General features: G+C 55.1%; 1 protein-coding gene across 2 annotated transcripts in view; it reads left to right on the forward strand.

Annotated features, from left to right (window-relative positions):
• The window catches only part of ARHGEF17 (Rho guanine nucleotide exchange factor 17), a 256033-nt gene that overhangs the window by 217832 nt on the left and 10272 nt on the right, over nucleotides 1-27929 (forward strand). Inside the window, exons 8-20 of one of the 2 annotated variants that reach the window (XM_042850529.2) lie at nucleotides 5157-5266; nucleotides 7011-7096; nucleotides 9640-9758; nucleotides 12238-12451; nucleotides 13187-13260; nucleotides 15478-15671; nucleotides 16750-17000; nucleotides 18468-18714; nucleotides 20501-20587; nucleotides 21438-21505; nucleotides 23210-23358; nucleotides 24924-25098; nucleotides 26413-26670. In XM_042850529.2, coding sequence (XP_042706463.2) covers nucleotides 5157-5266; nucleotides 7011-7096; nucleotides 9640-9758; nucleotides 12238-12451; nucleotides 13187-13260; nucleotides 15478-15671; nucleotides 16750-17000; nucleotides 18468-18714; nucleotides 20501-20587; nucleotides 21438-21505; nucleotides 23210-23358; nucleotides 24924-25098; nucleotides 26413-26670 — 2032 coding nt within the window. The other variant, XM_042850534.2, reaches the window with a different exon arrangement.

A 27929-nucleotide genomic window follows, 5' to 3' on the forward strand; every position in this document is an offset into this window, starting at 1 on the left:
CTTCAGTCTTCGGCGGCCGGTCCTTTGCTCCGAGAGGGAGTGAGGGACCCGCCACCGAATTGCCGCCGAAGAGCCGGACGTGCCGCCCCTCTCCGTTGGCCGCCCCGAGCACCTGCTTGCTGAGCTGGTGCCTGGAGCCGGCCCTGTGCAGTACACAAGTCTCCCAGAGGATAGATCTCCCCTGAATCACCAGACCCTGGAGTCACGCACATCTTGGCGCTTTATATAGATGGTGAATAATAATTGCAAGGCCTGGAGTTTGGGGAGGGAGCTCTACCGCTGTTGCTGAGCTTGTTTCCGCCAGTAGGGTATTCCCTTCAGCAATTTAGTTGGGGATTGGTCCTGCTTTGAGCAGGGGGTTGGACTAGATACCTCCTGAGGTCCCTTCCAACCCTGACAGTCTATGATTCTATGAACGTAGTGACAGTCTCCATGAGAGCAGAGACCCTGTTTAGCTGCAGGACAGGTACAGCAACGGCAAAAGAAGCGCAGCGCCCCGGGGCTGCTTTTCCTGTGACTTTCTGTAAGGGGAAATCTGCTTTGGTCAGAGGAGAGGACTGAATCTATCAGAGGTACAGCCATGGTTGCCATCACCACAGTAGCTAAGCACCTCACAATCTATGTAGCATCAGGAGACCCCTGTGAGGTAGGGCAGTGCAATTGGCCCCAGATAGCCACCTGTGGCAGAGCAGGGAATTGGACCCAGGTCTTTCTCAAGGCCTAGGTGAATGCCCTAACTCCTGCACCATCCTGCCTCTCCGCTGCCAAGTGATGCTGGCAGCACTGTTTACAGGTGCCAGTTTATTGTGAGATGGGTGGCATTTAAGTAGGTAGGTGCCGGGGCCCAGCGTGAGAACTGGGACAGGCAGGTGGAATGGAATATGAAAAGAAGCTTCAAGCATTCTAAGCTTCTAGAAGGCAGAACACTGGGGGCCTGGGCCAAATTCCATGTAAGTCAGAGAAGAGATTCCCATTGATTTTAACGGGGGTTCGATGGTGCACTGATTTTTCTAACAGCGTCCTTCTCAGCAAGTAAAACCACATCATCCATGCGAAAAAAATCATATTTTATATGGGGTTCTGTTTATAGAGGGTTAATAGACGTGTTAATAAACGGTTCATCAGTTGTTTTAGATTGTTATTGGGTCCACCCTGGTGCAGATTTTTAGCAGTGTGGATGATTCACCATTGGAAGGGCGGAAAGTCTTTAAATCCTGACTGGCTATCTTTTTTTAAAGAGGTACCGTAGCTTAAACAGAAGTTGTGGGCATGATGTAGAAATTACTGTGTGACTTTCTCTGGCCGGCATTATGTCAGACTAGATCAGGGGTAGGTAACCTATGGCACACATGCCGAAGGCGACACGTGAGCTGATTTTCATTGGCACTCACACTGCCTGGGTCCTGGCCACCGGTCCGGGGGGCTCTGCATTTTAATTTAATTTTAAATGAAGCTTCTTAAACATTTTAAAAACCTTATTTACTTTACATACAACAATAGTTTAGTTATATTAAAGACTTATAGAAAGAGACCTTGTAAAAAGGTTAAAATGTATTACTGGCACGCGAAACCTTAAATTAGAGTGAATAAATGAAGACTTGGCACACCACTTCTGAAAGGTTGCCGACCCCTGGACTAGATGATTCCTTCTGGCTTTCAAATCCATGAATCAATACGTCATTTGGTTCTTGTAACCATGGCTTATGGCCATCTATAGTCCCTTCTAGCCATTCATAGCGCATACCACTCGTGTCTGTCACAGGCTTAGAACACTGATTGATCATTTATTATCCCTTTATAGACCGCTTATAAATGGAACCTTAAGGGATTTTTTGTGGATTAGTTCCCCATGGGGCACTCTGTCTTAATTTAACCCCCTCCAAGATAATCCAGGACACTATGACTGTGGACTGGTGTCCCAAGGAAAATGGTTAAAGTTGCACCACTTGGGATACTTGGGATTCAATCGGACAAGGCACTTGAAGGAATGGCTACCATTTTGGAAGAGATGCGTCAGCCAAACACAAATCATTGGACTCAGTATAGGAGAAACTGGGTGACATGTAACGGCCTGTGATATACAGGAGGTCGGATGTAGATGATCTGACGATCCCTTCTGGCGTTACACCCTTTGAATCTATAAATTATACCATAAAGACCTGAGCAGGCAGGGACGGGCTCATAGGCGCCAACTTTCCTCGGCGCTGGTGGGTGCTCACGCCCCCCCACCCCCGCCCCGACTCCACCCTTTCCCTGCCCCGCCCCAATGCCAACCCCTTCCCCAAATCCCCGCCTCGGCCCCACCTCTTCCCCAAGCGCGCCGCGTTCCCCCTCCTTCCCCCTCCCTCCCAGCTGTGTGAAACAGCTGTTTCGCAGCGCAAGCACTGGGAGCTAAGGGGAAAAAGCGGGCACGCGGTGCGCTCAGGGGAGGAGGCGGAGGTGAGCTGGGGGGGGGGCCAGGAGCTGCCGGTGGGTACAGAGCACCCACCTATTTTTCCCTGTGGGTGCTCCAGCCCCAGAGCACCCACGGAGTCGGCACCTAGGGATGGGATGGGCGAGCTAGAGAGAAGTTTTGTCCCCCTGATTCCTGTCATTCTCTGACTCCAGTTGCGGTGGAGGAGTGTGGTTTATTTAAAGTGCTACAAAACCACAGAGAGAAACCTTCATTCATCTAGCGCACGCGGCCGCTTTCAGAACAGGCCTGTTCGCTGCCTCCTTCTCGCCCTTATGCAATGAAACACAGGGCTTTTCAAACAAGAGAAAGGGAAGCTTGCTTCTGCATTTCCCAGTCAAGTAGTCCGTGGGCTGTTTCCATGGCAACACAGCCCCAGCCTGCCTGTGCTGAGCAAAATACATAGGCCCATTTTCACCAGAAGCGCTAACCCTGCTCCCCCAGCTCGGACCAAAGGTCACTTGGATTTGCCGAGGAGAGAGAGCATGGGGGTTTGTACCGACACGGTTCTCAGGCCACAGCCTGGGAACTCAGCCCCAGAAATCTGGGAGTAACCACAGGCGGGGCAAGCAGGAATGGCACAGGTTATTCAAAATAATGAAAAAGGTTTATTGCCATGGGTAAGTGGGATAAGAAACTAGTCAAAAGCAGAGAGAGAATGGTCAAGAGGAGAGTTCAAAAAACTCAGTGCAAACAATATTAGCCGTTGAGTCAGCCCGTTTTACCCTTCACGGGTTGCTCTCAGGTTAATTCCACTTCTTGTTAGTCACAGATGCCAAATAGATTTTGCAAACCAATTTTGGCCATTACGTTGTTCATGAACCGTTAATTTCATACGTTGCTGCCATTGGTAGAGTCTTATTAGTTGCTTAAGTCACATGATATTATTTCTGCATTGCCCCCAACAGAACAACTGGCATTTTTAAAGCAGTAGAACAAGTCACAAATCTCAGTGAAATCTTCCAATAATAGTAATTTGTGCTGCGATCAGAGGAACTGTCAGGATTTGCCAACGTTTTCGGCAATGCCTGGCGACCATCCAAAGACTCACGATGACCCCACAGATGCCAGCAAACTGAATGCAATTTGCAGTGGTGTCTGTGATCACTTGACTACCTCTGAACAAGAAGCCTTAGGACGAACATGCATTGGAGGTGGGATGGGCTCGGTGACTTACAGTAATTGGTCCTTCCCATCACCGATCTCTAGGATGACTCTGTGGTCCTACTGTGGTTATTTCTTTGTGTTACTCCGTATCACTCGGAGCCCCTATCCGGATCGGAGCCCTGTTGTGCTAGGTGCTGTACAAACACAGGGAAGACCCGGCCTCTGCCCAAGAGCTTGCAAATGGGAGTAATGGCCTCAGACATTAGATGCATCTTACAGTAGGTTATTGCAGTGGTTAGGGCGCTTGGTGTAGAAGACTGTTCTTCTCCATAGCTCAGCAGCACCTGCCCTGTGCAGCCTAAGCCATACGCTTACTCAGTAACACAGCGTGTGCTGCCCTGTGGATCGTATCTGTCATGGGCCTGCAGTGATGTCCTGTCACCCAGCTCGGCTCCAAGGCACCACGAACGTGCTTCAGGCCATGACGAGCAAGGCTGCTCATTCAGATAGGGTCTGCCCATCTTCCGACCGGTGGTCCTTGCTTCCACCTGCCCTTCGTGCTAGATTAGGCCGCCCCTCTCCACTCTCCTCCGCTCTGTGAGGCTGCACTTGGCAAACCCTGCAGACCGTGCTGTGCCGCCCTGCTGATGTGCTGATCACACGCTACTGTACTGTGATGGCGTCTTTCCAGCCTTGATTCAATTCTCTGAGCCTGTATTGCCGGCTTCCACGCCAGCCTAGTAAGGCACCAAGGTGCAGTGGCTATTGCTGAGAGTCAGGACTTCTGGATTAACGGAGCAGCGTATCTGACCTGAAGTGCATATGAAAGTTGGCCTCTTCCAGCCTCAGTTCCTTTACAAATGGACAGTTTGCCAGCCTAGCCAGGTACTCTGCTGCAGTCAGACTGAGGCTGACTATTTGGGCCCTGTCCTGGCTAATTCTGAATGTGGCAGGTGGGTTGCAGCTGTTAGAGAGCAGCAGGTGTGAGGAAACTGAGGCAGGCGGCTCATTCGGTTTTACTTCAGGCAGGATGTGCTGAACAGTCAGCGCACCTGGGACTTTTATACTCAGATCAGCCCAGCAGCTTATCCTGGGAATATAATATACACACGACACAAGCCTGGCAGTGTCAATCCGGTGCCTACAAAAGGTGGCTCTTTATCAATAAGGGCTCACCAGATCCAGAGGGTCTTACTCCCGCTAACCTCCCGCCGCCGTCACTGGGGGCTGAGCCTGAAATAAGGGCTGAGCAGAAAGTGAGCTCGAGATTCGTCCCATAATAAATGAATTTTAAATGTCATCTTGGCCGCAAAAAGCAGTATCGGGGCAAGCGTCTTGTCGGGCAAACAAATCTGAGCTTGGCTCGCTCATGGACAAGCCATTTAAAAATGTCTGTAGCCTGTATCCCTGCAGTCCGGTGTCCATCGGGCAGGGAAGGGGGGGCAGAATCGTCCTCTCATCCCCAGATCCTTCATTTTGATGCTGCATGAGCCAGAACCTATTTTGCCTTTAAATGTGCTGCTGTTTTTTTCTTTGTATTGCCATCTCCTGGGTTTGGGGAGTGAAAGGTTAATTCCCCCCCCTTGTCGCCATGCAGAAGGCAGTGGGTGGGAAGAAGGACCGCTCGCTCTTCCTCTTCACGGACCTGCTGGTTTGCACCACCCTGAAGCGCAAGTCGGGGTCTCTGCGCCGCAGCTCCATGAGCCTGTGAGTAAAACAGCTGTCGGCCTGGGGAGAGGGTAAGGGCTCACCCAGTGCCGCTGCCTGGCGCCGTGGTGGTGGGGGCCACGTGCACACACCCAGAGACAGCTGCTTTCACACCAACCCGACCATCCCTGAGCAGTTTGAGTTTCTGCTTTGAATTCTGGGGGGTCGATCCAGACCCAAGCCCAGGGGGTGCGGGGGCATGGCCCAAACACAGGGAGGTTCTGGCTACTCCTCTGTTGACCCAGACGGCCCCGTTTCACATGGCTCTGAATCCAGCTGTCAGTGATCAAAAGTGAACGACCCTCAGAACCAGATGAGACGGGGGCTGTGGGGTTGGGGGGGCAAAAGGAACTAACCTGTCCCCCCACCACCACCTCCATCTCCCTCCTCTCTTCCCTCTCGCAGTTTGGGAATCCTGCTGATCCCGTCAATGGGCAGGCCCTCCCCTGAGTGGCAGGCAGTTTGGGACCAGCACCTGTGGTGCGTGGTGTTTCCTCTGCCAAGCCCGATCCCCTGGGCTGGTTCTGATCCAGCTTGGATTGTCTCAAACACTGTCCAGACTGAAGGACCCCAATGGAGAACTGCCCTATGGGCCGTGTTCTGTGGGTACCCGGGCCAGGCCATTGGCTCCAGTGGGGCAGCAGGGAAGAACTGGTCCCCATGTACTGTCCAAAGTCATCTGAGCCACTTGCCCACTCCAGCCCCCACCCACTGATTTATTTGGAGCAGGGCAGGTCAACTGCACACGTGCCCTTCCCCAGCACAGACTGTCTTTAAACATACTGGACAGGCCCAATCCTGCGAGGGGCTGAGCTCCATCACAACGCCCAGGCCTTCAGTGATGGCAAGTTTGCCCAGGGCAGGGGTACAATGTCCCAGCCCTTCAGAGTCACCGCTGTGCTGGAGGGGCTGGAGCTGGCTGGCACAGGCCAGGGTGGCTGGAGAAGGGGTGGGACCCAGGCATTCCGGTTAGCCTGCCCTAGGGGTGGGGGATTCCTCTGGAGTCCCCCAGCACTGCCCCAGAGAGAATCCCCCTCTGTGGGTGCCAGGGGCTGTTGCAACAACCCCCCCCCCACATACACACATCTGTAGGTGGGGGATCAGACCCACGGACTTCATAGTGCGTTGAGAACACTCAGTGCCACGCAGGATTGGTCCCTATCGGCCCAGCCAGGGATGTCCATTTCCCTTCCTCCTCGCTGTTTCCCTCTGGCTTCCACTCTCTTCCCCCTTTCATTCCCAGCCCTCCCCACAGCTGGCCGTTTGGCCACAGTGGGGATCCGCGCCCATCCCGAAATAGAAAGGGTGGCATTTTGGCTCCCTGGGCGCTCTGCCCGCCACGCTGAGGCAGAGCAGGTCGATGGGATTTGTATGGGCTGGGAGCTGAGGAATAACTCGGCTGGGATCCCCCAAAAGGCTAAAGCCAAAGCCAGCCTTGTTCCCCATCCTGGTAATAAACCCCGGGAGCCAGACTCTGAACACCTGCCTATCCACAACAGCATGCCAGGCCCGTGAGCAGGCAGGATGTGACCCAAACTTCCCCAAGTGCTGAGCATGAGAAAAGAGATCAATGTGACGCGCTCTGGGCTCATCCTGCCAAGACAGCCCAGTTGCTGGAGCTATTTTTAGGCCCCTGATCAGTTCCTGTGTTAAGCCTGGCTCTCTTCAACTTGCCACCCTCACCACCTAGTGGTCGCATTCAGGAGTGCGGTCTGGGAATTGGTGCATGTCTTTTCTTTTCCAGTTACACGGCCGCCAGTGTTATAGACATAGCCAGCAAGTACAAACTGCTCTGGAAACTGCCCCTGGAGGATGTCGACATTGTGAAAGGTCTGTACTGACGTTATTAGCCATCGTTTGTATTACAGTAGTGCCCGGACGCCCCAGTCAAGATCAAAGCCCTGGTATGCTTAGTGTTGCACAAAGGAAAGGAAAGACACCTTCAGGAGCCTTGGCTCCGAGCACCTGCCTGTTCCACTGGCTAGCAGCAAAGGGTTCCCCATCTATTCTGTCCATGCTGAGTGAAGATCCAGCTAGCAGCTCCCCAATGTAAAGTGCCGTATTAGCGCTGTGTTTGACAGAGTTGTTACAGGGACAGATTTGTTTGCACCTTACTGTGCTCAGCTGTTTTCCAATAATCTTCAATAACATGAACATTTAAATAGCTGAGAAACACGCCCTCTTGTCGTCCGTCCGTCCCGTCCCCCCCCGCCGCCCAAAATCCTATAGGGACCAAGCCCCTTATAGCTCCAGAGATGCAACTTCTACTAGAGTGTTGGGCTCTTATTTGTAGCACACGTCAGTATTCTTATAGGGATTTGCAGACAATGACTCACTCAGTTATTGAGTTAAATACCTATGGGCACCACTGCCCTCTGCTGTTTAGACTCAGAACTTCTTGACTGTGTGTCATAAGCCTTCTACTGCCAGCAACTAGTGGAGAGTCTTCTTTAGCTCAAGTGGCAAATTCCTGTGCTTTCGAGGCAGGAGGATCAGAGTTCTATCGCTGTGAAGCTCCCAGTAGCTGTGGTTTGCAGCCTAGCAACGCAGGGCATGTTACTATATCTGTTCCTTAGTAATAGATGCATACAAAATAACTGAACCATTCAGCGCATTTCATATTGGACTGCAGAAAGCAGTAGAAAATATACCATTGGGAATGTCTATTATAGCATCTCTACGTATCGGAAATGTCAGCAGAGGACAGAGCAGGCGGCCTAGCAAGTCTTTTCCATCGGTTAGTTCTGCGATTCATGCATGTGTCAGGGCTCCTGTCCTTCTGCCCAGCACGGGCGAGTGCAGGGTGACCACTGTGACCACCAAACTGGGCCTCTTCTAGGGAGAACAGGAACAAAGGGCAAACTGTGTAAGAGGCTGTGGGCCAGGGTCTCCCAGAAGGCCCAGGCCAGGCAGCGGGAGGCCGAAGGGGACACCTGTGCACCAGCCACATTCTGAGCCGTTCCTGGAGCTGATGCAGACCCTGGAGGCTGCTCTAACGCTCAGCTATCCACCAACCCCAAACAGCCAGAGCACACAGCACTCCAGCCGCTCCCATCCTCGCCACGGCCCTGGGGAGATGGGGGGCGGTGTCCGAGTGGCAGGGAGGAGCCAGAATCTGGCCCCATATCCCCCTTCGACCCTCATGAAAACAATCACAGGTATCTGTGCCTCAAGGCCCCAGGCCTCTCGCCAGCACCCAGCCTGGGTAACTCAGCTGGCTGTTGGGGGACAGTCCTCCCCAGCCCAGGCCATGGGGTGGGAGCGGAGTTGCTCCCCAGGCCTTTCCCCAGCCCAGGCCATGGGGTGGGAGCGGAGTTGCTCCCCAGGCCTTTCCCCAGCCCAGGCCATGGGGTGGGAGTGGAGTTGCTCCCCAGGCCTTCCCCCCTGTGTAATTGCTTAGTAGCTGTTGCAGCCCTAGTGACTGTCTCCTCCCCAGAGTGGGTGGGTGGGAGGACTGGGGGAGTGGCTGGCCCTCCCTTGGCCAGGACTCCTGATGGTATAAACACGTTAATCTCTTGGCGCCAGAGGGGGCATCGGCTCCCCCGTCAGTTTCCCTCAGGAAGTCCCGAAGCTCCAGCATCCGGGGACCAGCGCTGCAAGCGGGCCCAGGGCAGCTGGGAGGAGGCTGCCTGGCTTGGGATGACTCACCGAGCCGTGGGCCCTGATGACTCTAGCAGGGGCTCTGCCGCGTGGGAATCGCTGCGTGCATGGGAACCCAGCCCTCACGCGGAGCAGAGCCAGCTGGCTGCTGTGTGCAGCAATGTTCTGCAGATGCTGAGCATGTGGGAGAACGTGGGGGAGGAGTCGAGCTGCCTGATGCCCATCACTGCAGCCCTTCCGGGGGGGCTTCACCACCCTGGAGTGCCCTGGCACAGGGGATCCGTGAGCAGTAATGGCCTAGCCTCTCTGGGTTAAATTCACCCACGTTCAGGCCAGCACAGGGTTTGTGCACCATCAGCTGGCAGGCTGCACAAGCCCCTGGGGCCTGCATTGCCAGCTGACGTTCGTGATGCAGGCATGCTGTCCCCCAGCTCTTGGATAAGTGGGCCTTTGCACTGGGGTGAATTTCAACCGCTTAGCACAGCAGGCACCTCTGAAGGGCTGGAAGAGCATGTCCCAGTCCCAGCCCCCCAGAGCAGGACAGCCCCAGAAGATCCCTAGAATGGGGTCGGGGGCAGAGATGCAGCAGGGGGACAGGGGAGCTAGCGTGAGACCCGGGTGAGGCTCGGGTTGTATGTGGCAGTAGAGAATCCAGGGGGGAAGGGATTAAACGAAATGTTGAGCGGGGGAAGGATCGTGATCCATCCTCCCCCACCCACCGTCTCAGCCCCAGCTGCTGCCTGATGCGCCCTGTCACTCTGTTTGACACACAGGGGCTTCCCAGTCCACCAACCGTGAGAGCGTCCAGAAGACGATCTGCCGCCTGGACGAGGACCTGAGCACGCTGGGCCAAGTCAGCAAGCTCTCCGAGACCCTCAGCTTCCCCCACCAGGTGAGGGTGGGCTCCTCGTGGGGGCAGCCGGAGGCTGGGGGCTCCGGTTAAATCATCTCCCAAGCTCAGATGGAATCAGCCCTGTCCGGCCGCTGCAGGGCCAGCTGGGCCCGAGACGACCCATCCTTGGGCACCCTGGAAATACTGCTCCTTGGACAAGATCGCACCCAGCGTTTTTCAGAGAGGTCCTCAGCGGAGGGCCCGACCTGATCCCCCTACAAGGGCTCTTTCCATCTCCCCCAGCTTCAAGCCATGCAGGGCTGAGCTCCCAGCCCACCGTATATTTCTATAAACCTTCCCAGCAGCTGCTTTGCCAAGGGCTGCAGCCTCCTTCCTCCGCTGTGCTCGGCAGGCAGCTCTTGTGGTTAAAGGGGATCTAAGCAGAGTCCCTCACCCCCTCTACCCTGCCAGCACCTGCAGCCCAGGGGCTATCCCAGGCCGAGGAGGGGCAGGGTTAATGGACTGTGCAGGAAAGGGGCCAGGTAGGATTCTGATATGCCAGGGGGATGGGGGGTTGCTGCGGGATAGATTTAAAAGCCAGCAGGGACCATTGTGATCATCCAGTCTGATCTCTACCCATACTGTCTGAGTGTTCCCATTGATTGTATTAGGAATACTCATAAAGCATGGTAAATCAGTATAAGCGAGGGTCAAAGGCTGTAGCCCATAGTGCCTGCGCACATACACAACTCACAAGCAACTCACTGAGCAGTGTTAGCAGACTGACCCTCCCATGAAAGAAACTAGACACCAGCCTGTATAGAGCTGCCTAGATGGCTTTAATCGCGAGGGTCCGTTTAACACAATCCGGTGGCCCGCGGGGAATTGGGGTTTGTAACCTCTCTGATAGATATTTTTCCCTTGTTTGTTTTATGAGATTAGAGTAGACAAGACCTTAGTTACTATTCTCCCTTTGTCTGACTGGGGAATGAGCCGGGTCTGACGTGACACCTCAGCAGTTGAGGCGGGAAGAAATCAGCGCAGTTCCCTTGATTTTGATGGCGCACCGCTGAGTTACACCAGCGAGGGATCTGGCCCTTTTTGTGGCTTGTTTGTTGCTTATCCTCCGTTTAACCTGAACACCTGACAAACAGTGGGGAGAAAAGCCCTCGTTCTTCATGATCCAACACCACGCCCCCTGCCCCATCCCTCTGTTAGTGGTTTAGAAAATTCCTGCTCCCGTTCTCTTGGTTCTCCGAGGAGACTTGCCGCAAAAACGGGAAAGACAAGACTTGAGGTGGGTGCTATCACCAATGTAAGAAACAAGCACACACAAAAAACCCTTTTGGGTTAAAAACTAAATCTTTTGAGCCTCTTTATCCATCAGAGAGAAGCAAATAAAGGCCACAAGCCCCGTTTGTTTTTCCTAGGTCAGCGTTAAGGATGAGTATGATGATTAGAATGATGATGGGGTTGTCTGCCATAACAGGGGACTCAATTTGAGATCCCTTCCAGTCCTATGTCCATGATCTGTGTCACGGTAGCGGTGCCTAGAGACCCCAGTCCAGATCAGGGCTGTATTATCTCTACCACCGGCGACTGCTCCTATCCCACAAGAACAAGCCGGGGGGGGGGGGGGGGGGGGGGGGATGAGATTTCTGCCATTTGGGGCCACAGTCTGGTGAGACGAGCTCATGAGATTCTGGCCCCATTGGATCAGACCCTGCTCCTGGCACTGGTTGAGACCCTGGAACCTGAACTCCTGCCCCCCCCCCCACCAAATCGCACTCAAATCTGCCATCCTCTGCCCATTTAGAGCAGCTTGTTTTTGTAGACTTTGCTCCACACTCCAGCTGTTCAGAGGCAGCTTCTTCGTCACCACTCTGATGACAAGTGACTGTGCCTTGAACGCCAGCCACTGCGGCACCTTAGCCCCCTTTTATATTCACCCTCGTTAGAACCAGTCGGACTCTGGTTCCCAGGGGGGCTGCTGTTGCTAGGGGCAGCATAGCAGTCCCCAGGTTCTGACACTGAATTTGGCATCATCATCTGGCGCCTCGATTACCGCAGCATCCTTCTCTCTGAGCTGGAGGAATGTGATCCCATCCCCTCATGGCCCCTCAGAACGCTGCTGCTGCATTTCCTTCACCCGTCTCTTTGCCCCCTCCACGGGCTCCCCTTTCTCTGTCCCATCGAACGCAAGCACCTTGTCTTCACTTCCAAGGCCCTTCACAGTGGGCCCCCAACCTCCCCATCAGCTGTGGCTGAGCAGTGAGAGGCGGTCCCTGCCCAAAGAGTGACACCCCATAGGGTCAGGAAAGGAGCACTATCGTCTTCATTTACACATGGGGACTTGAGGCACAGAAAGGCTAAGTGACATGCTCAAGATCCCACAGGGAATCAGTGGCAGAGCTGGGAGTTAAACCCTCATCTTCCAGGTCCCCATCCACCGCCTTAACTGCAAGACCATCCTTCCTCCCTGAAGCACGCTTCCCCTCCGGATTAAAAATGCTCTTCCTGTTCCTGTGTGCGTCCCCAGAGCCTGGATGACGTCATCAAAGACCTGATGGCCGCCATACACCGGGAGCTGGCGGAGAAGCAGTCCCTCTCTTTCACCATGTCCTTCCCGCCCAACAAAGTGGAGCTCACCACCACCAAAGCCGATGGCACCGAGTCCTTCATCTTCGAGTTCCCCAACCCTGACGCGCGGCACAGCTTTGAGCAGGCCTTTGAGGACACCAAGAAGAAACTGGGTAACTAGCTCCGCAAATGGGGTCCTGATGTGATCCCCACTAAATGCCGTGGGAAGATTCCCATTGATACCAGCGGGAGTTGTTCTCAGGGCTCCAGTCAGAGTATTATCCCTGATAATCAATCCTTCCTTGGCTAGGAGGGGCTGGCTGGGTCACTTCTGGGCTGGGAGACTGCCAAGGAAAACCCCAGCTGTGGCAGAAAGTTCCACTGATAATCTATCAGGTGGCACCCTTCTTCTGTGTCTGTGAAATCAAAGCCCTACTGTGGTGCTGGGGAGGTGCTAAATGAAATTGACCAGTCATTGAAAGATCCCAAGACATGTTTTGCCCAGAGAGGGGGTGTTATCCTTTGTGCCTTAGAATCATAGAACCATGGGTAAGACGAGATCACGAGGGTCATCCAGCGTAACCCCCTGCCAAGATGCAGGATTTAGCCAAATTCCAGTTTGATAACGGACATGCTGCCCAGCTCATCTGCAGTTTCAGTTGAACACGGTATTTTCCACGTCCTGCACTAACATATTGCCCGGTGGTGTTGTGGTGCGGTGAAGCAACTGCAGCGTTCCACCCCGCAGGTGGCTGCATTTCAGTGGTGGGTGCTGTGGTCCCTGTCTCTGTGGTATGCAAAGCCTTCTGGCCTGGGGCGTTTGCTGCTGTTTGCAGTTATTGCTATTGACTGCTATAGCCACAGACTCGCCGACCGAGCTTTTCTTGTCTTTCTTTTCCTGTCTCCAGCTTCTCACAAAAACTGCCTGGACCCGGAATTCCTGAAGGCGATCCCGATTATGAAGACACGCAGTGGGATGCAAGTACGTTGGCCTTTTATAATGAGACCCACAGAGTTAGCTCAGTTCCCTTCCCCTTGTCCCCGAGCTCCTTCCAACACCTCCGGTGTAGCATTGACACACTGCGCATTAGAGATGAGCCTGAACCACACCCCACATCTGAACTTTGGGGAGTCTGGGATCTGAATCCAGATCGGGATTTCAAACCCCAGTCTGAGACTCTTTAGAGCGGGGGTATTGGTGTGGCCCATTATGGGCAGAGGCCCTTGGAGTGAATGGAAAGACTCCAACTGACTTCAGTGAGCTTTAGATTGGGCCCATAAGGACTAGCTGTAAAATTGGATTCAGATCCCAAACTGCTCTGAGCCCTGGTCCGGGTTTGTCTGTTAGGCCTGGTCTACACTGGGGAGGTGGGGGCGGGATTGACCTAAGATACGCAACGTCAGCTACGAGAATAGCATAGCTGAAGTCGACGTATCTTAGTTCGACTTACCTCGCGTCCTCACGGCACGGGATCGACGGCCACAGCTCCCCCGTTGACTTTGCTTCCGCCTCTCACCGAGCTGGAGTCCAGCAGTCGACGGGAGAGCGATCAGGGATCGATTTATCGCGTCTACACTACACGCGATAAATCGATCCCCAATAGATCGATCGCTACCCGCCGATCCGGCGGGTAGTGTAGACGTACCCTAAGTCTCTACTATACCTGATCCCAATTTTCCCCACCCTCCCCTCCCCGCCTGATGCCCGAGAGCAAAGTGCCTCTTGTTGTGGGGACCAGTGCAGCCCCAAGCGCTCTGTGTTGTTTCCAGAGACAAAAGCCATCACCCACTGGCCTTGATCTGCAGTGGCATGTGCCTGTGGGAACCCAAAGGTCACATCAGGCCCCAGCTTCATGCAGTTCCTGCAGGCAGACGAGAACAGGCCCTTACGTCTCTTACCCAGCCAGAAACCCACACCCCTTCCTTAACACAGGTCACCCCTGCCCTGGTGGATGGGGTGCATCACTGGCTGCAGGTGCAGAGAGGCAGGGACTGTTCTTTCTTCACGGGACCCTGGGGCTGGTCCGACAGCCCTCTGTCTGCACAGGGCAGATGCAGGGCAGCCGACGGCAGGCCACGCACGCCCTCGCCACCCTGCCAGCTGTTTTAAAGCCCCGGGCTCTGCTCTGCGGTGACTGCGTGTGCTTTGTGTTGTGGATGCCTGTCTGCAGGGCTCGGGACTGTTGTGTGCTCGGTTACTGGGCTCTCCGTGATATCAGTGCAGCGCGGTGTGTCACGGGATCTCAGCTGCACGGCAGGAGCTCTCCCGCAGGGCTGAGGAAGCTCCCAGATGAACACGTGCAGGGCTTGGTGTCAAACATGGGAGGGAGGCTTTGGGCCGTCTTCTCTTTGGTTGTGACAAAGTTCCAGCCAGGGATCCGGAGACCCCAGTCCCAGGGCACCAGAGCCAGCGGCTTGTTTCACACAGGCCACCAAACAGCTATCAGACGGTAACAGCTTTTGGCTTCCACTGGCCTGGTCTGGATTCAAACCGGTGACCTAGGGGTGAAAGGTTCTCTACCCCTACAGGGGGCATTTGGAGGCCACAGAGCCGTGTGACTGCACATCACTGGAACAATACTAACGCCCCCGTTCTGTGGGAAGGAGAGTGGCTCCTGGGGCGGCAAAACAGGCTAGTGCCCTCACAGTGGAAATATTGGGGGGCATATCTATGTTTCTGCCCCCCCAGTATCACACGGAGGTGAGAGCAGGACCTGACTACATTCCCCTCCTGTGTACATGTGCCAGGGGAGTGGGGTCTTCTCCTCGTTAGAGGTCCTGGGACACTTTTCCAAAGGAGAGAGGGTGTTAGCCCTGGGGTCCTGGCCAGATTCCATCAGGAGTGATGCATTATGCATCTCTAATTTTCCCTGGGGTTTGGATTGGCAACGGTATTCTTCTTCACCTCCTGTCTTAAACCATTGGGTGGTGTTTTAGTGAGCTGTTAAGCAACTGCCATGTTCCACCCCAGAGGTGGCTGCATGCCAGCGGTGACACCTGTGTATCATTTGGGATGAACAGTACTATTGAAAAGGAAACTGGTTTTATTCAAACCAAGAGACAGAGCGCCTCCTCTGTCCTGTGCCCTCATTCCCCCCTCCTCCCCTCCGGCCTGGCTGCTTTGAGACATTCATTGTGAAGGCCTTTCAGTACAATATAAAAATGACCTGAAACTTCCTTGTCTTTTGCCCCCTTCCAGTTCTCTTGTGCTTCTCCCAGTCACAGCAGCCCCGAGAACACCTACGAGGTGTGGGTGTGTAACAGCGACGGCTACGTGGGGCAGGTCTGCCTTCTCAGCATCAAGAAGGAGCCCACGGTGGAGGCCTGCATAGCTGTGTGCTCGGCCCGGATCCTCTGCGTCGCCGCCGTGCCGGGCCTCAAGAGGAGCTTCAGGTACGAGATGCCAGAGCATCCGGGGATGGAAGGAAACAGGGACTGATGCGGGGATGGACACAGGGCCCCAGCACCGCAGGAACAGGCTGAGCGCTGGGTGTCTGCCTGGGAGGGGAAGGGGTCCAGGCCAGGCAGTGGTCAGGGACACCACTGAGGCCTGTTAGTGCATGAGGAGGTTCCTAGGATAGCTGTGAGGAGAGACAGGCTGGCCCAGTGGTCAGGTGCTAGCCTGGGACTCGGGAGAGCGACGTTCAGGCTCTTCTCTGCCCCAGACTTCTTGTTTTAATGGGAGTTGAATGCCTGTTAAAACCCAGGCCTTAGTCTCTCCACGCCCTGGTTTCCCAGCTGTCCAGTGGGGAAACTTGCACTGCTCTGCCTCACAAGATAAACGCATCAGAGACGTGAGGCGTTCGGATAGTTCAAGGGTCCCAGAGCCCGGCCTTCTCCACTGCAGCTTTCCAGCCCTGCAGCCCCGCAAGCCCAAGTCAGCCAGCCCGGGTCGGCCACGGGTGTAGAGGTCCATAAGATCTGTTCCAGGGGCTGGCAGTACTTGCCTTTCAACCTACAGCACCGTGCTTCACAAACATGCCACTTCGGAGCTTTTGTGGCAATTTGAAACATTTTGTGAGTCCTGGTTGTCTCCTGCCCAAGGCAATAAGGCATCTGGCTTTCTCGCCAGAGGGGGATAGCAGACATCGGTTGTTATTGAAGCGCCAATGTAGATTTTCTGCAATATGTGGCATATAATAGAAGCATTTGGGATTTAATCCTTACAGCACCCCCTCTTAGGCAGGTGAGCCTTCTTATCCCCATTTTAAAGATGGGTAAACTGAGGCACGATGGCTTTCCCAATGCACAAGATAAGTCAGTAGCAGAGCTAGGACTACAACCCAGGCCTGCAGGGTCTGATCCACTAACCATTCACTTTTATATCTCATTGGTAGCTTAGCCACTTGTGAGCAATGTAATCACCCCAGGCTTGGTCTCTTCCTGTAGCCATGCCCCATCCTGTATGGCGCGGGGTTTGCCCACGTGAATGTGCTCCTGGTTTTACATCAGCGTGTCACTCTAATAACAGGGAGCGTCCCCAGTCCCTGGTGAGTCCAACCTCCGAGCCAGCTCCTTCGGCGCTGGATGACTCCGGGCCGCAGCAGTGCCTACACATCTCCATCTCCGGCTCCTCGATAGAGCTCTCCGAGCCCATGGACAGCGCCAACAGGGAGCTGATGCCTTTTGACAGCGATGATACAGATGACGAGTCCTCTCCAAGCCCGTCAGGCACACTCCAGAGCCAGGCCAGCCACTCCACCATCTCCTCCAGCTTTGGAAGTGAGTCATCAACTCTTAGGCTACTAATGACTGAGCCCTGCTATTATGGGGGAGCTGGTAGTGACCCTAACACTTTCCATTATAAAGGATTCTTGCCACCTTTTCTTAGAGAAGCTCTCGCACCATCATTAATTGCATCAGGCCTTTGATAGTCGGCAAGGGAAAAGCCCTCAGACTAGAGGGGCGCCTTTTCTTTGTCCCACAAAAATCCATTCAGCTTTGGCTGAGCTATAAACCATCAAATCGCCTTTTCCCTTCGCTGGCTTGCGTTTCTCAGGGAAATCTTGTTGCAGTTACGAATAATAGAATTTGTTTTAACTTTTTTCTTTTAAAAACAAACTCTAGGAAATGACATACAAGAAAATGATGTTCAAAGGTTGTTATTGAGGTTGCAAAATCAAGCACTCGCTAGTTCAGAGATGCTAGAATTATTCAGCCACTTTGTGTGTGTGCATTATGATACAGTCTTTAATTAGATGATCAAGTACTATTTTTTTCGATAGGATCCCTGCCTTATTCAGTGCACAGGATGGACACACAGGGACAGAATGAGGCTGCACTGGGAACTGTGTATCTGGCATTTTCCTAACTTTTAAGTGCTTGACTTTGCAACCTAAACAATGTTCTTTGTATGTTGTTTTTAATATGTAATAAATATCCATTTTCTTCAGTGCTGTTGTAGCCGTGTTGGCCCCGGAATATGAAAGAGACAAGGTAGGTGAGGTCATATATTTGATTGAACCAGCTTCTGATCCTGGAAGGGGCTTTCGAGCTATACAGAACCAGAGTGTCTTCTCCAGACCTGAGGAAGAGCTCTCTGGAGCTCGAAACCTTGTCCCTCCCACCCATAGAATTTGGTCCAATAAAAAGTATTACCTCACCCACCTTGTCTCTCATACAGATATTGGAAATATTTTACATGTCTATTTAGTATAGCGCTAATCTTGGGGTCCTGACTGCAGTAAGACCAGGATTTGGATTCTTATTTCCAGAATAAATCCAGAGTAACTTCACTAAGTAAATGGATTTACTCTGAATTTGGGTCGGTGCATCTGAGAACAGAATCTGTCCCCCTCTGCAGAAGGTTTGGGGATTGCTCCTACAGGATGAAAAGTCCCTTGGAAATGTCAGATACTAGAAAATGCTGAAAGTCCCAATGTCTTTTGTTATGTAACTTGGCCTGGGCTCCCATCAGAGAGCACCTACCACTGTGCTATTCAGCTACAGTATGAAATATCCCAGGTCAAACTCTGCCCTCAGCTACACTAGTGTAGGCCCACAGTACCTCCATCCTGTGCCTAGACACCGTGGCGATGGGTGCAAGAGAAATTCTTTGAAATCGATGGGGTTAAACTGGAGTCGACTAGATTGGGTTCGGTGGAAATGAGCGAGTTAATCCGGAGTCACACTGATCAGAATCTGATCCTAAAACATCCTGGTTTGTTCCTGTCATCTCTCCTTGTCCAGACGAAGAGATCCCCAGCTCCAAAGATGTGGCAGCTGAAACCACCAGCTCGGAGGAGGAGCAGGACCCAGGCTTCCTTCCCATCTCCAGCACCTTCAGCCAGAACAGGAATAGCGAGAGTCCCATGGATGGGCGGGCGATGAGGAGGTCAAGCCGAGGGTCCTTCACGAGGGGCAGCTTGGAGGACCTGCTGAGCATAGATCCCGAGGCGTATCAGAGCTCAATGTGGCTGGGCACAGAGGATGGCTGGTGGGTCAGCTAGGAGCAGGCAGAGTATTGGAAAAGGGGTGGGGGCAGCTTGGCGGATGTCACCTGATCCTGGCGGCCTGCATGCAAACATTGCAGAGCCGACTTCCTTTGGTAGCCTTTGTAATGGACGGCTGCACTGGAGTGAAGCTGCCGATATGGGCATTATTGGCAGGGGGACGCTTAGCATGCTGGGAACGGGGGGGATGGCGTGACGGAGGAGGGGATTCAGGTATTATCTGGGGTAAACCCCGAGAACAGAGGGAGGTGGAGAAAAGAACGTCCGCTCAGTACTGGTGGAGACGCCGAGCCAAACACCGGCCTGGTGTAAGCAGGTGTAACTGCATTGATTTAATTGGCATTGTACCCGTTGGCACCGGGAGGATCTCATCAAATCTCGGTGAGCCATATTCTGCACTGAACAGGTGGGCCAGGCCTCTTAAATCCACCTGGTTAAATGTCCACCTACCCCACACACGGCACACATGGGCATGCGCATGTAAGTGCCCCCGCATGCACACACAGACATGGCATCATGCGCACATGCCCACCATCCCCACACAGAGGCACACAGGATCTGGTAGAGTGGCTCCTTCTGGCTTTAAACTCTATGACTGTGTGTCCACCCCTCCATGCACAGCCTCCCCCACCCCACCCCCACACATTCGTGTGCACACAATCCATGCACACACAAGCCTGAAGAAGCAGAATGGAAATGTCTGAAAACTCTCTCACCGAAGCATGGTCCCGCACCCCAGGGCTGGGGGCGGGCTCACACTTTTGTGTTGATGTCAGTGGCCCAGGGGGTTGTGCTGACACTTTTCCTGGGCCATTTGCAGGCCCGGAGGAGCTGAGATCACACAAGAGCTGGTTTTCTGAAGGTCTTCCCCAGCCAGCTGGAGGCTGCATTGCTCATTGTCCTGGCCCATAAACACAAAACACGTCTGCCTGCACACACCCCTCATACGTACATAGACACTGCACTGCCCACCCACACCAGCCCCTTCAGTGCCAAAAGCTCTGGCCCCTGCTATGTAAATGAAGAGAAACACTGTGTGGGTCCTTGATGTGGAGGCCACTAGAGGGCCACCTAAGTACAGCACACACATACCACACAGTCAACCTGTGGAACTCATTGCCAGGGGATGTTGTGAAGGTCAAAACCATAACTGGGTTCCAAAATGAACTAGATAAGTTCATGGAGGATCAGTCCATCAATGGCTATTTGTCAAGATGGTCAGGGGCTCAACCCTATGCTCTGGGTGTCCGTAGCCTTTGGCTGTGTGATGGTGGGACCGGTCAACAGGGGATGGATCACTCGATAATTGCCCTGTTCTGTTCATTCCCTCTGTGGCACCTGGCACTGGCTGCTGTTGGAAGACAGGATACTGGGCTAGATGGGCCATTGGTCCGACCCAGTATGGCCGCTCTTATGTTCTAACCCCATAAGCAAGCCTTATAAAGGGTGGAACTCACACACACACCAGCCAGGGCATTCCAGTGTCACCCAGTGCTGCATGCTCCAGAGAGCTGCGAGCCAGTGCTAGGGAGGCTGATGAAGGACACCATTCCCAGCTGCCCCGCGGGTGAGCTTTGCTGCCCTGGCGCTGGTGCCCATGGAGAAGGGAAGGGAAACTGAGGCAGAGCAAACCTACAAAGTGTGTTTCCCAGCGTTGGGATTTGATGTGACTGGAGCTGCTTCGGGTTTCCCTCTGCCTGTGCCGGGTCAGAGAGTCGGTTCCATCAGCCAAGGCGGAGGAATCTCAGCTGCCTACCTTTTGTCGTCTAGCATCCACGTGTACCAGTCCTCAGACAACATCCGCAACCGGAAGAACAGCATGAAGATGCAGCACTCGGCCTCCGTCATGTGCATCTTGTAAGTGGTACACGGCACGTGGCATTGGCTCCTGCCAGGGCCCTGCCTAGACCTCTGGGGTACAGCTACACTGCAGTTAGACACCTGCGGCTGGCCCGTGCCAGCTGACTTGGGCTAAGGGGCTCTTTAACTGCAGTATAGACGTTCACACTTGGGCTGCAGCCCAAGCTCTGGGACCCTGTCACCTTGCAAGGTCCTAGGGCCCAGGCTCCAGCCCAAGCCCGAACATCTACCCTGCGACTAAACAGCCCCTTAGCCCGAATCAGCTGACATGGGCCAGCTGCGGGTATCTAATTGATACGTCCTAGGTGTCACCATGATCTCGATAGTAACTCATACAAAGCATAGATGGCCTTGAGGGGACCTGGCTCAGTGCCTGGTTCTGCCACAGACTGCCTGTGGCACCTTGGGCAAGTCACGGCCTCGCTCTGTGCCTCGGTTTCCCCAGCTGTCCGGCAAGGTTAGCATGCCTTCCTTTGTCGGCTTGTCTATACAGACTGTACGGGGCAGGGCCCGTTCCTTGTGCAGTCCCTGGTACAGCGGGGCCTGGATCTGAGTTGAAGCCGGTGTGTGGGGAGGGTGGGAGATGGAGCTGCATATGGCGGCGGGAGGAGGTGGTACAGGATGCTATGTTAGAAGGAAAAAACTAGAGGTTGGGGTCGGGGTAGTTAAGAGCCCTTGATATGGGGCACTTTGGGGAGGGAAGGAGAGACTGAAGTGCCCCAAGGGAGCAGCCTTTTGCAGGAGAGACTTGATTCCCTGGGAGCAGCCTCCTTGGAGGGAAGCCGCTGCTGCGCTGTGGCAGTGACGTCTGTCACAGGCTAACTGCGCCGGCTTCTCTTCTCGGCAGGTACCTGGATAACCAGGTCTTTGTGTCCCTGGCGAACGGAGAACTCATCGTCTACCAGAGAGAGGCAGGTGAGTCTGATGCCAACAGTGCTGCGCCCTTACGTAGGGCCTTCCACGCTGCAGTCCCACAGCCTCCCAACTCCCCTGAGCGATGGGGTAGCGTTAAGAGCACCCCTGTGCCGATGGGGGTTACTGAGCTGAGGGCACACAGTGAGGCAGTGGCAAAGCGGTGCATAGAACCCAGGAGTCCTGATTCCCCATCCCCCTCTCCAACCGCTACCATCATGTCCTCTGTGGCTTTAGATTGATTGGCTCCTCAATCTGAGCCAACGTTTTCAGAAGCATCTGCTAATTTGGGGCACCCAAAGGTAATGGGCCCTCTCTGGGCACCCGGAGTTAGCAGGTACTTCTGAAAATGTTGGCCTTATATGTTTAAAGTGCCAGGCTACCCTTCCACTGACTGCTCTGGGTCCGATTCTCCTCTTTCTTAGCCTGCTGTAAATCAGGAGTTACCCCACTGACGCTCGTGCAGTTAGACTGGTGTAAGGAAGAGGAGAACCCAGGCTTGTGTGATCACTTCGCCAGCTAGCGTGGCCTTGGCAGTGACAGAAGCCCTGGTATATTTTCACAATGCTCAGGGCTCATGGAATTGGAGATTCCTGGCCAAACTCTGCCCTCACGTACACCCGGTGCCCACATCGACCATAACCCAGACCCCCATTGTAGAGCTGGGGTCAGAGCTAACGCAGTTTGGACACCAAAGGTCAGATGCTGCTCCCAGCGATACTGGCACGAAGCGGGAGTGACCGGGCTGCCTGTAGGGGAGTCACTCCGGAATGACACTGCTGTAACTGAGGGCGAGATTCATAGCCTGTAGAATCCACGTCTCAGAGGAACGCCTGGGGATGGTGGGAGGAGAAGGAAACATCCTTGAGGTTGCAGAGCAGGTTTATGGCCGCAGGCTCCTGGCCCTGGTTCCTTGTGCCAAAGGGGCACTGTAGTGAGGAGTCGCTGGAAGGCTGAGATGCAGCCAGGGGGAGGTGGGAGTTCTGAACTCGGTGGGCACTAAAAGTGCCTGGCCAGCTGACTTGACTGCAGAGTGGCTGTGTCTGTTAGCCCGGGTAGCCTTAGTCTGAAGGGCCTCTCCTTGGCTCTGCCACAGGCTTCCTATGTGTCCCGGGGCAAGTCACTTAACCTCTCTGTCTCCGTTCCCCCATGCAATGGGGTAAATAGCACGGACCTGCCTCACGGCGCGGCTCCAAAGCCTGATCCAGGGCTCTGAGCTCTTCGTCTGGAAGCCACAACAGATGTGCACTGTTACTGTCATCACCATCCTTAACCCCGTCTCTGCCTGCTGGTGGCGGTTTGCATGGCCCAGAACCTTGCACACGCTCTAGCCTAGCGGGTAGTGCACTAGCCTAGACCTTGGAAGACCTGGGGCTCAAGTGCCTGCTCTGCCACAGACTTTTGTGGGGCATTGGGCAAATCACCTAAACTCTCCGTACCTCAGTTTCTCACCTGTCTGATGGGGATAACAGCACGGCCCTGCCTCCCCGGGGTGCTGTGAGGAGCTCAGATGCTGTGGTGATGGAGGCCGTACAAGTGTCTCAACTGGGCAGTGGGCAGCTAGAGGGCATTCAAAGCATCACCCACATGTCATGCCTGGTTTAACAGGATGTGTCCCCACCGGCCCACATGGCTGCTGTGCTGTGGGGACCCATGGGGGGGCAGCTAAGGAGAACCCAACTGTTGATTTCTTCTTTCTCTGTACAGGACATTTCTGGGACCCTCAGAACTCCAAGTCCCTGTCCCTTGGCTCCCCGGGCAGCCCTGTCACTAAGATGGTGTCGGTGGCTGGCAAGCTGTGGTGTGGGTGTCAGAACCGAGTCGTCATCCTCAACACGGCCACACTGCTGCAGGAGGTACCCGCTCGCTTTCCCTGCCCCTAGGAGGGCTCAAACAAACATGGCGGCACGGGGGAGGGAGGGTTCAGGAGGCTGGTCATGAGCTTTGGGGCCCAATCTGAGGCCTAAGGGAGAGTGTGGAAAGACTCCTCTTGATTTCCGTGAGCTTTGGATCAGCCCTTCAGTGCAGGGCACACACGCACAGAGCCGGGATCTCTGATCAGGAGAGCCACCTCTGTCCTGAGGTAAATACTCCAGCCCCTCACAGTGAGATGTGTTTAGCCACCAGGGTCCCCCATCGGTTAGTTCCTACATCACTTTCCAAAAGGTCGTATTCTGCCTTGGTGACAGTCCATGGCCAACCCCCATTGTCTTTGGCCCCCTGCAGTGACCGATCCCACTGGGTCTGCGTCATGCTTTCCATCTGTAAAGCATGGCAGCCTCAGACATGCCGGAGCTTGTGTGGGATCAGGGTCACCCTGTGAGCAGCAGAGCTCCACGTCTAGGTGACCCTGGGGGAGATGCTGTAGGAACGCACAGGGGCAGAAGCCTCCTACCAGCCGCCACCAAGGTGGGTGCTGTGTAGAAGAGATTAGAGGTGGCGGAAGCAGACAAGGAAGAGTGGCCTTGTGGTTAAAGCAGGTGGCTGGGGAGCTGGGTTCTGGTCTTGGCACCGTCTCTGGATCACGTCACAAACCGCCAGGTTTTTGAATTTCTTCTGCCTTTGAGTGCCTGCTGTGAGACATCTAAAGCCCTAATATCCGAGGGGCCAGCATCTATTGGCTTCCACAAGAGGGCACTCGGCACCTCTGAAAACCATCCCCAAAGTGTCTCCGGGCAGGCACCCAAAATGAAGGCATTCAAAACCGGAGGCTAATTTTCACAGTGCTCTCCTGACCCTCTCTCCCCCGACCTGGGACAAAGCTGCTTACCTCCCTCCCTGAGGAGTCTGTGAAGCTCCTGCCATCTTGTATGGAAAAGCTACAGAAATGCAGCGTAGTCGTGTATTCCTCTTCATGCATCTTGGACAATGGCCCTCTTATACTTCGCTTGGCTCGTGGGGGGGTGCTGATGGAATGGCTTGGGGGGTGTTGTGCTGATGGAATGGCTCGGGGGTTGTTGTGCTGATGGAATGGCTCGGGTGTCTTACTGAGAGACGTGAAAGGCAGCATGGTCCAGTGTCCGGGAGATTGGCCTGGGCGTCAGGAGACCTGGGTGCTAATCCCAGCTCTGCTACAAATCACTCCCTCTCCCTGTGCCTCGGTTTCCCCTTTGGCCTTGTCTATTTAGATTGCAGAGTGAACGCTCCTTGCTCTGTGTCTGTACAGCACCGTCACCCAATGTGGCCTTGATCTCAGTGGGGCCCTCCGGGTGCTACCGCAGTGCAAATAGTAAGAAGGGAGAACTGCCAGGGGAACGTTCCACGACGAGGAAAAGTCACTTCCTCACCAGCAAGTCTGGATCCCCAAAGCACAGGGCTGCACGGCACAGAACCAGAGTGGCCCGTTGGCTCCTCTGCCAGTGCAGAGGGTCCCATCTTTTGGCAGCAGTACGATGGACGCACTTCTCCTCTCCATCCCCAGCACACGTTCCATATCGGGCAGGACAGCAACCGCAGCGTGACCTGCATGGTGAGCTGCAGCTCAGGTATCTGGATCGCGCTCCAGAGCAGCGCCCAGGTGAGGCTGTACCATGCCACAAGCTACGAGCAGCTGGCGGAAGTCGATATCACGCCCCTGGTCCACAAAATGTTAGCAGGTACCGGCATTGCCTTCGAACGGTTTGTCTGCGGCACTGAGCTATGGGCCCTAGACACCGGGTTGTGGGGCTCAGAGAGTTCAGTGGCAGCTATGCGGCAGCCCTAGGGGAGGCGTCTGAACAAGGCTCACTCTGGGGTCTGTAGATGCCAGCAGGATGCGTTTGGGATCTGATCGGTCATCCCTCCGCAGGCCACCCAGGGAGCCGGCGTTTGCTGCCCCTGGCTAGAGTCAGGCTTAGCAAGGGCAGTCACTGGGCCAGCTGCCTCAGCCAGCAGCCAGGGGGGACCGTGCGTGCTGTCCCGGTCCCGGCCAGGCCTGGGCGATGTTCTGAGGGGCGAGCCATGGGGAGCAAAGGCCACAGCACCATCCTGTTTCTCTTCCCTTTGGACCACAGCAGAACTCGCATGTTGATTTCCCAGCGAGGACGGGCCGATGTGTAATCACTGCACCCGCAAACCAAGGCTGCTGGAACAGGGGGAGCCAAGGGACCATGGCCCTCCCACTTTTCGCCACGGGCCTGGCCCCCTGCCCCTCCTCTTCCCCCCCAAGGCCCTGTCTCCTGGCCATGCTGGAAGCTGGAGCCCAGCCCGGGTAAGAGCGGCCCAGGGAGCCTTGGGGAGCTGCGGACCCTCCACTTGCCTGGGCTGGGGGACACTAGAGCAGCCCCCAACCCACATCCCCACCCAGGGCAATTGGAGGATCCACGGCTTCCCACAGCTGCCCAGGCGGCTCTTACCACGGCTCCAGGCCAGGCCGGAAGCTGGAGCTGGGTCAGGGTAAGAGCCGTGGCCCACCTGGGCAACGATGGGGAGCCACGGACCCTCCACCTGGGCAGGGGACCCGGGGGGGTGGAGACAGGGTCTGCTCTCGGGCCCCCGCACCCCAGGCAGAAGGAGGGATCCGGGCTCCCTGGCGCGGCACTGGCTTCCAGCTTGGCCGGGGGGCAGGGCCTCGGGGGGAAGAGGAAAGGCAGGAGCAGGGCCATGGAGGGGATGGGGCCTCGTGGCCCCCCCCCCACTTTTAGGAAGAATCCATCACCCCTGCCCCAAACACCTGACTCAAAAAACTAGGAAGGCCCAAGATCTGGCACTGCCCATCCCAGGCCATCATGTGACAGAGATCATGTGGGGCATGCCCACCTGGCCCAGATGATCCCTGCTCGGTGCCCTGCAGAAAGGTGCATTGCCCATGGAAGGTAGATGCTGCAGAGAGCTTGATCAATAACCTCCTTTGGTCACGTGCAGGGGACCTTTTAGTACTTCATCTCACCTGTGTTTTAACCCCTGGTCCTCTCCTCATCCCCCTCTGGCAGGTTCAGATGCCATTATCCGCCAGCACAAGGCTGCCTGTTTGCGGATCACAGCACTCCTGGTTTGCAAGGACTTGCTCTGGATTGGTACCAGCGCCGGGGTGGTGCTGACGCTCTCCATAACGGCCAACGCCACCTCCTTGAAGACGCCCCTGACGCCGGTGGGTTTGTCCCAGGGGCACACTGGCCACGTGCGCTTCCTCACCTCCATCGAACTGCCCGACAGCTTTGATATCATCTTTCCGCTGCCGAGGGATCCAGGTGGGTCCAGCAGGCGGGTTTGTACCCACCCTCAGAACCCAGAGATCAGCAGGGGCTGAAATTTCTGAAATTTCCACCCAACAGCTGCCCTCCCACAACCATGGCATCAGAGGGCCAATTTTCCCACCTTCAATTGTATCTTACTCTTGGAGTCGTCCCTTTGGATGGGCCTACTGGAGGGGTAAGAAGTTGGGGAGGGGGACAGATACCCAGGATATCAAATCCCACTTACTCCATCCCCTGTGAGGCCCAAGCAGGATTGTTCCCCTCTAATACCAGATGTGGCCAAAAATCATGTTACAGGAACCATTAAAATGTCCCATGCAATTTTTAGTGGGTCTGTATCTCAGGAACCCCTTGTTCAAATAACTCCAAATTTGGACTACTAACCTAGGGTTACCATATTTAACAAATAAAAAAAGAGGACCCTCCACGGGGCCCTGGCCCCACCCATTTCCCACCCCCAGCCCAGCCCCAACTCCGCCCCTTCCCGCCCCCTCCTCCCTCCCACTCCCAGCCACGCGAAAAGGGCTGCCCGAGCGCTACCGGCTTCACGGTTTGCCGGGCAGCCCCCAGACCCTGCACCCCCGGCCGGCGCTTCCCCAGCGCAGCTGGAGCCCGGGAGGGGAAGCGCCCAGCCGGGGGCGCAGGGTCTGGAGGCTGCCTGGCAAACTGTGAAGCCGGTAGCGCTCGGGCTTCGGGCAGCCCCCACGCCTCCGGACCCTGCACCCCCGGCCGGGCACTTCCTTTCCTGGGCTCCGGTGGCGCAGGGTCCGGAGGCATGGGGGCTGCCCGAAGCCCGTAGCGCTCGGCTCTTAAACAGAGCCGAAGAGTCAGGGGAGGAGCAGAGCCGCCGCGGCTGGAGGCTCTGCTCCTTCCCTGACTCTTCGGCTCTGTTTAAGAGCCGAGCTGCCCGAGCGCTACCGGCTTCAGGCAGCCCCCATGCCCATGCCTCCGGACCCTGCGCTGCCAGAGCCCGGGAGGGGAAGTGCCCGGCCAGCGGCTGGGGTCCGGAGGCAAGGGGACTGCCTGAAGCCCATAGTGCTGGGGCAGCTCGGCTCTTAAACAGAGCCGAAGAGTCAGGGGAGGAGCAGAGCAGCCGCAGGAGGGGAAGTGCCCGGCCGGCATTTTCCCGGACATGTTCGGCTTTTTGGCAATTCCCCCCAGACGGGGGTTTGATTACCAAAAAGCCGGACATGTCCGGGAAAAAACGGACGTATGGTAACCCTAACTAATCCTACCCCAGACATCCATAAGGC

Source organism: Chrysemys picta, chromosome 1 (assembly GCF_011386835.1).
Source record: "Chrysemys picta bellii isolate R12L10 chromosome 1, ASM1138683v2, whole genome shotgun sequence".
Lineage (NCBI taxonomy): Eukaryota > Metazoa > Chordata > Testudines > Emydidae > Chrysemys > Chrysemys picta.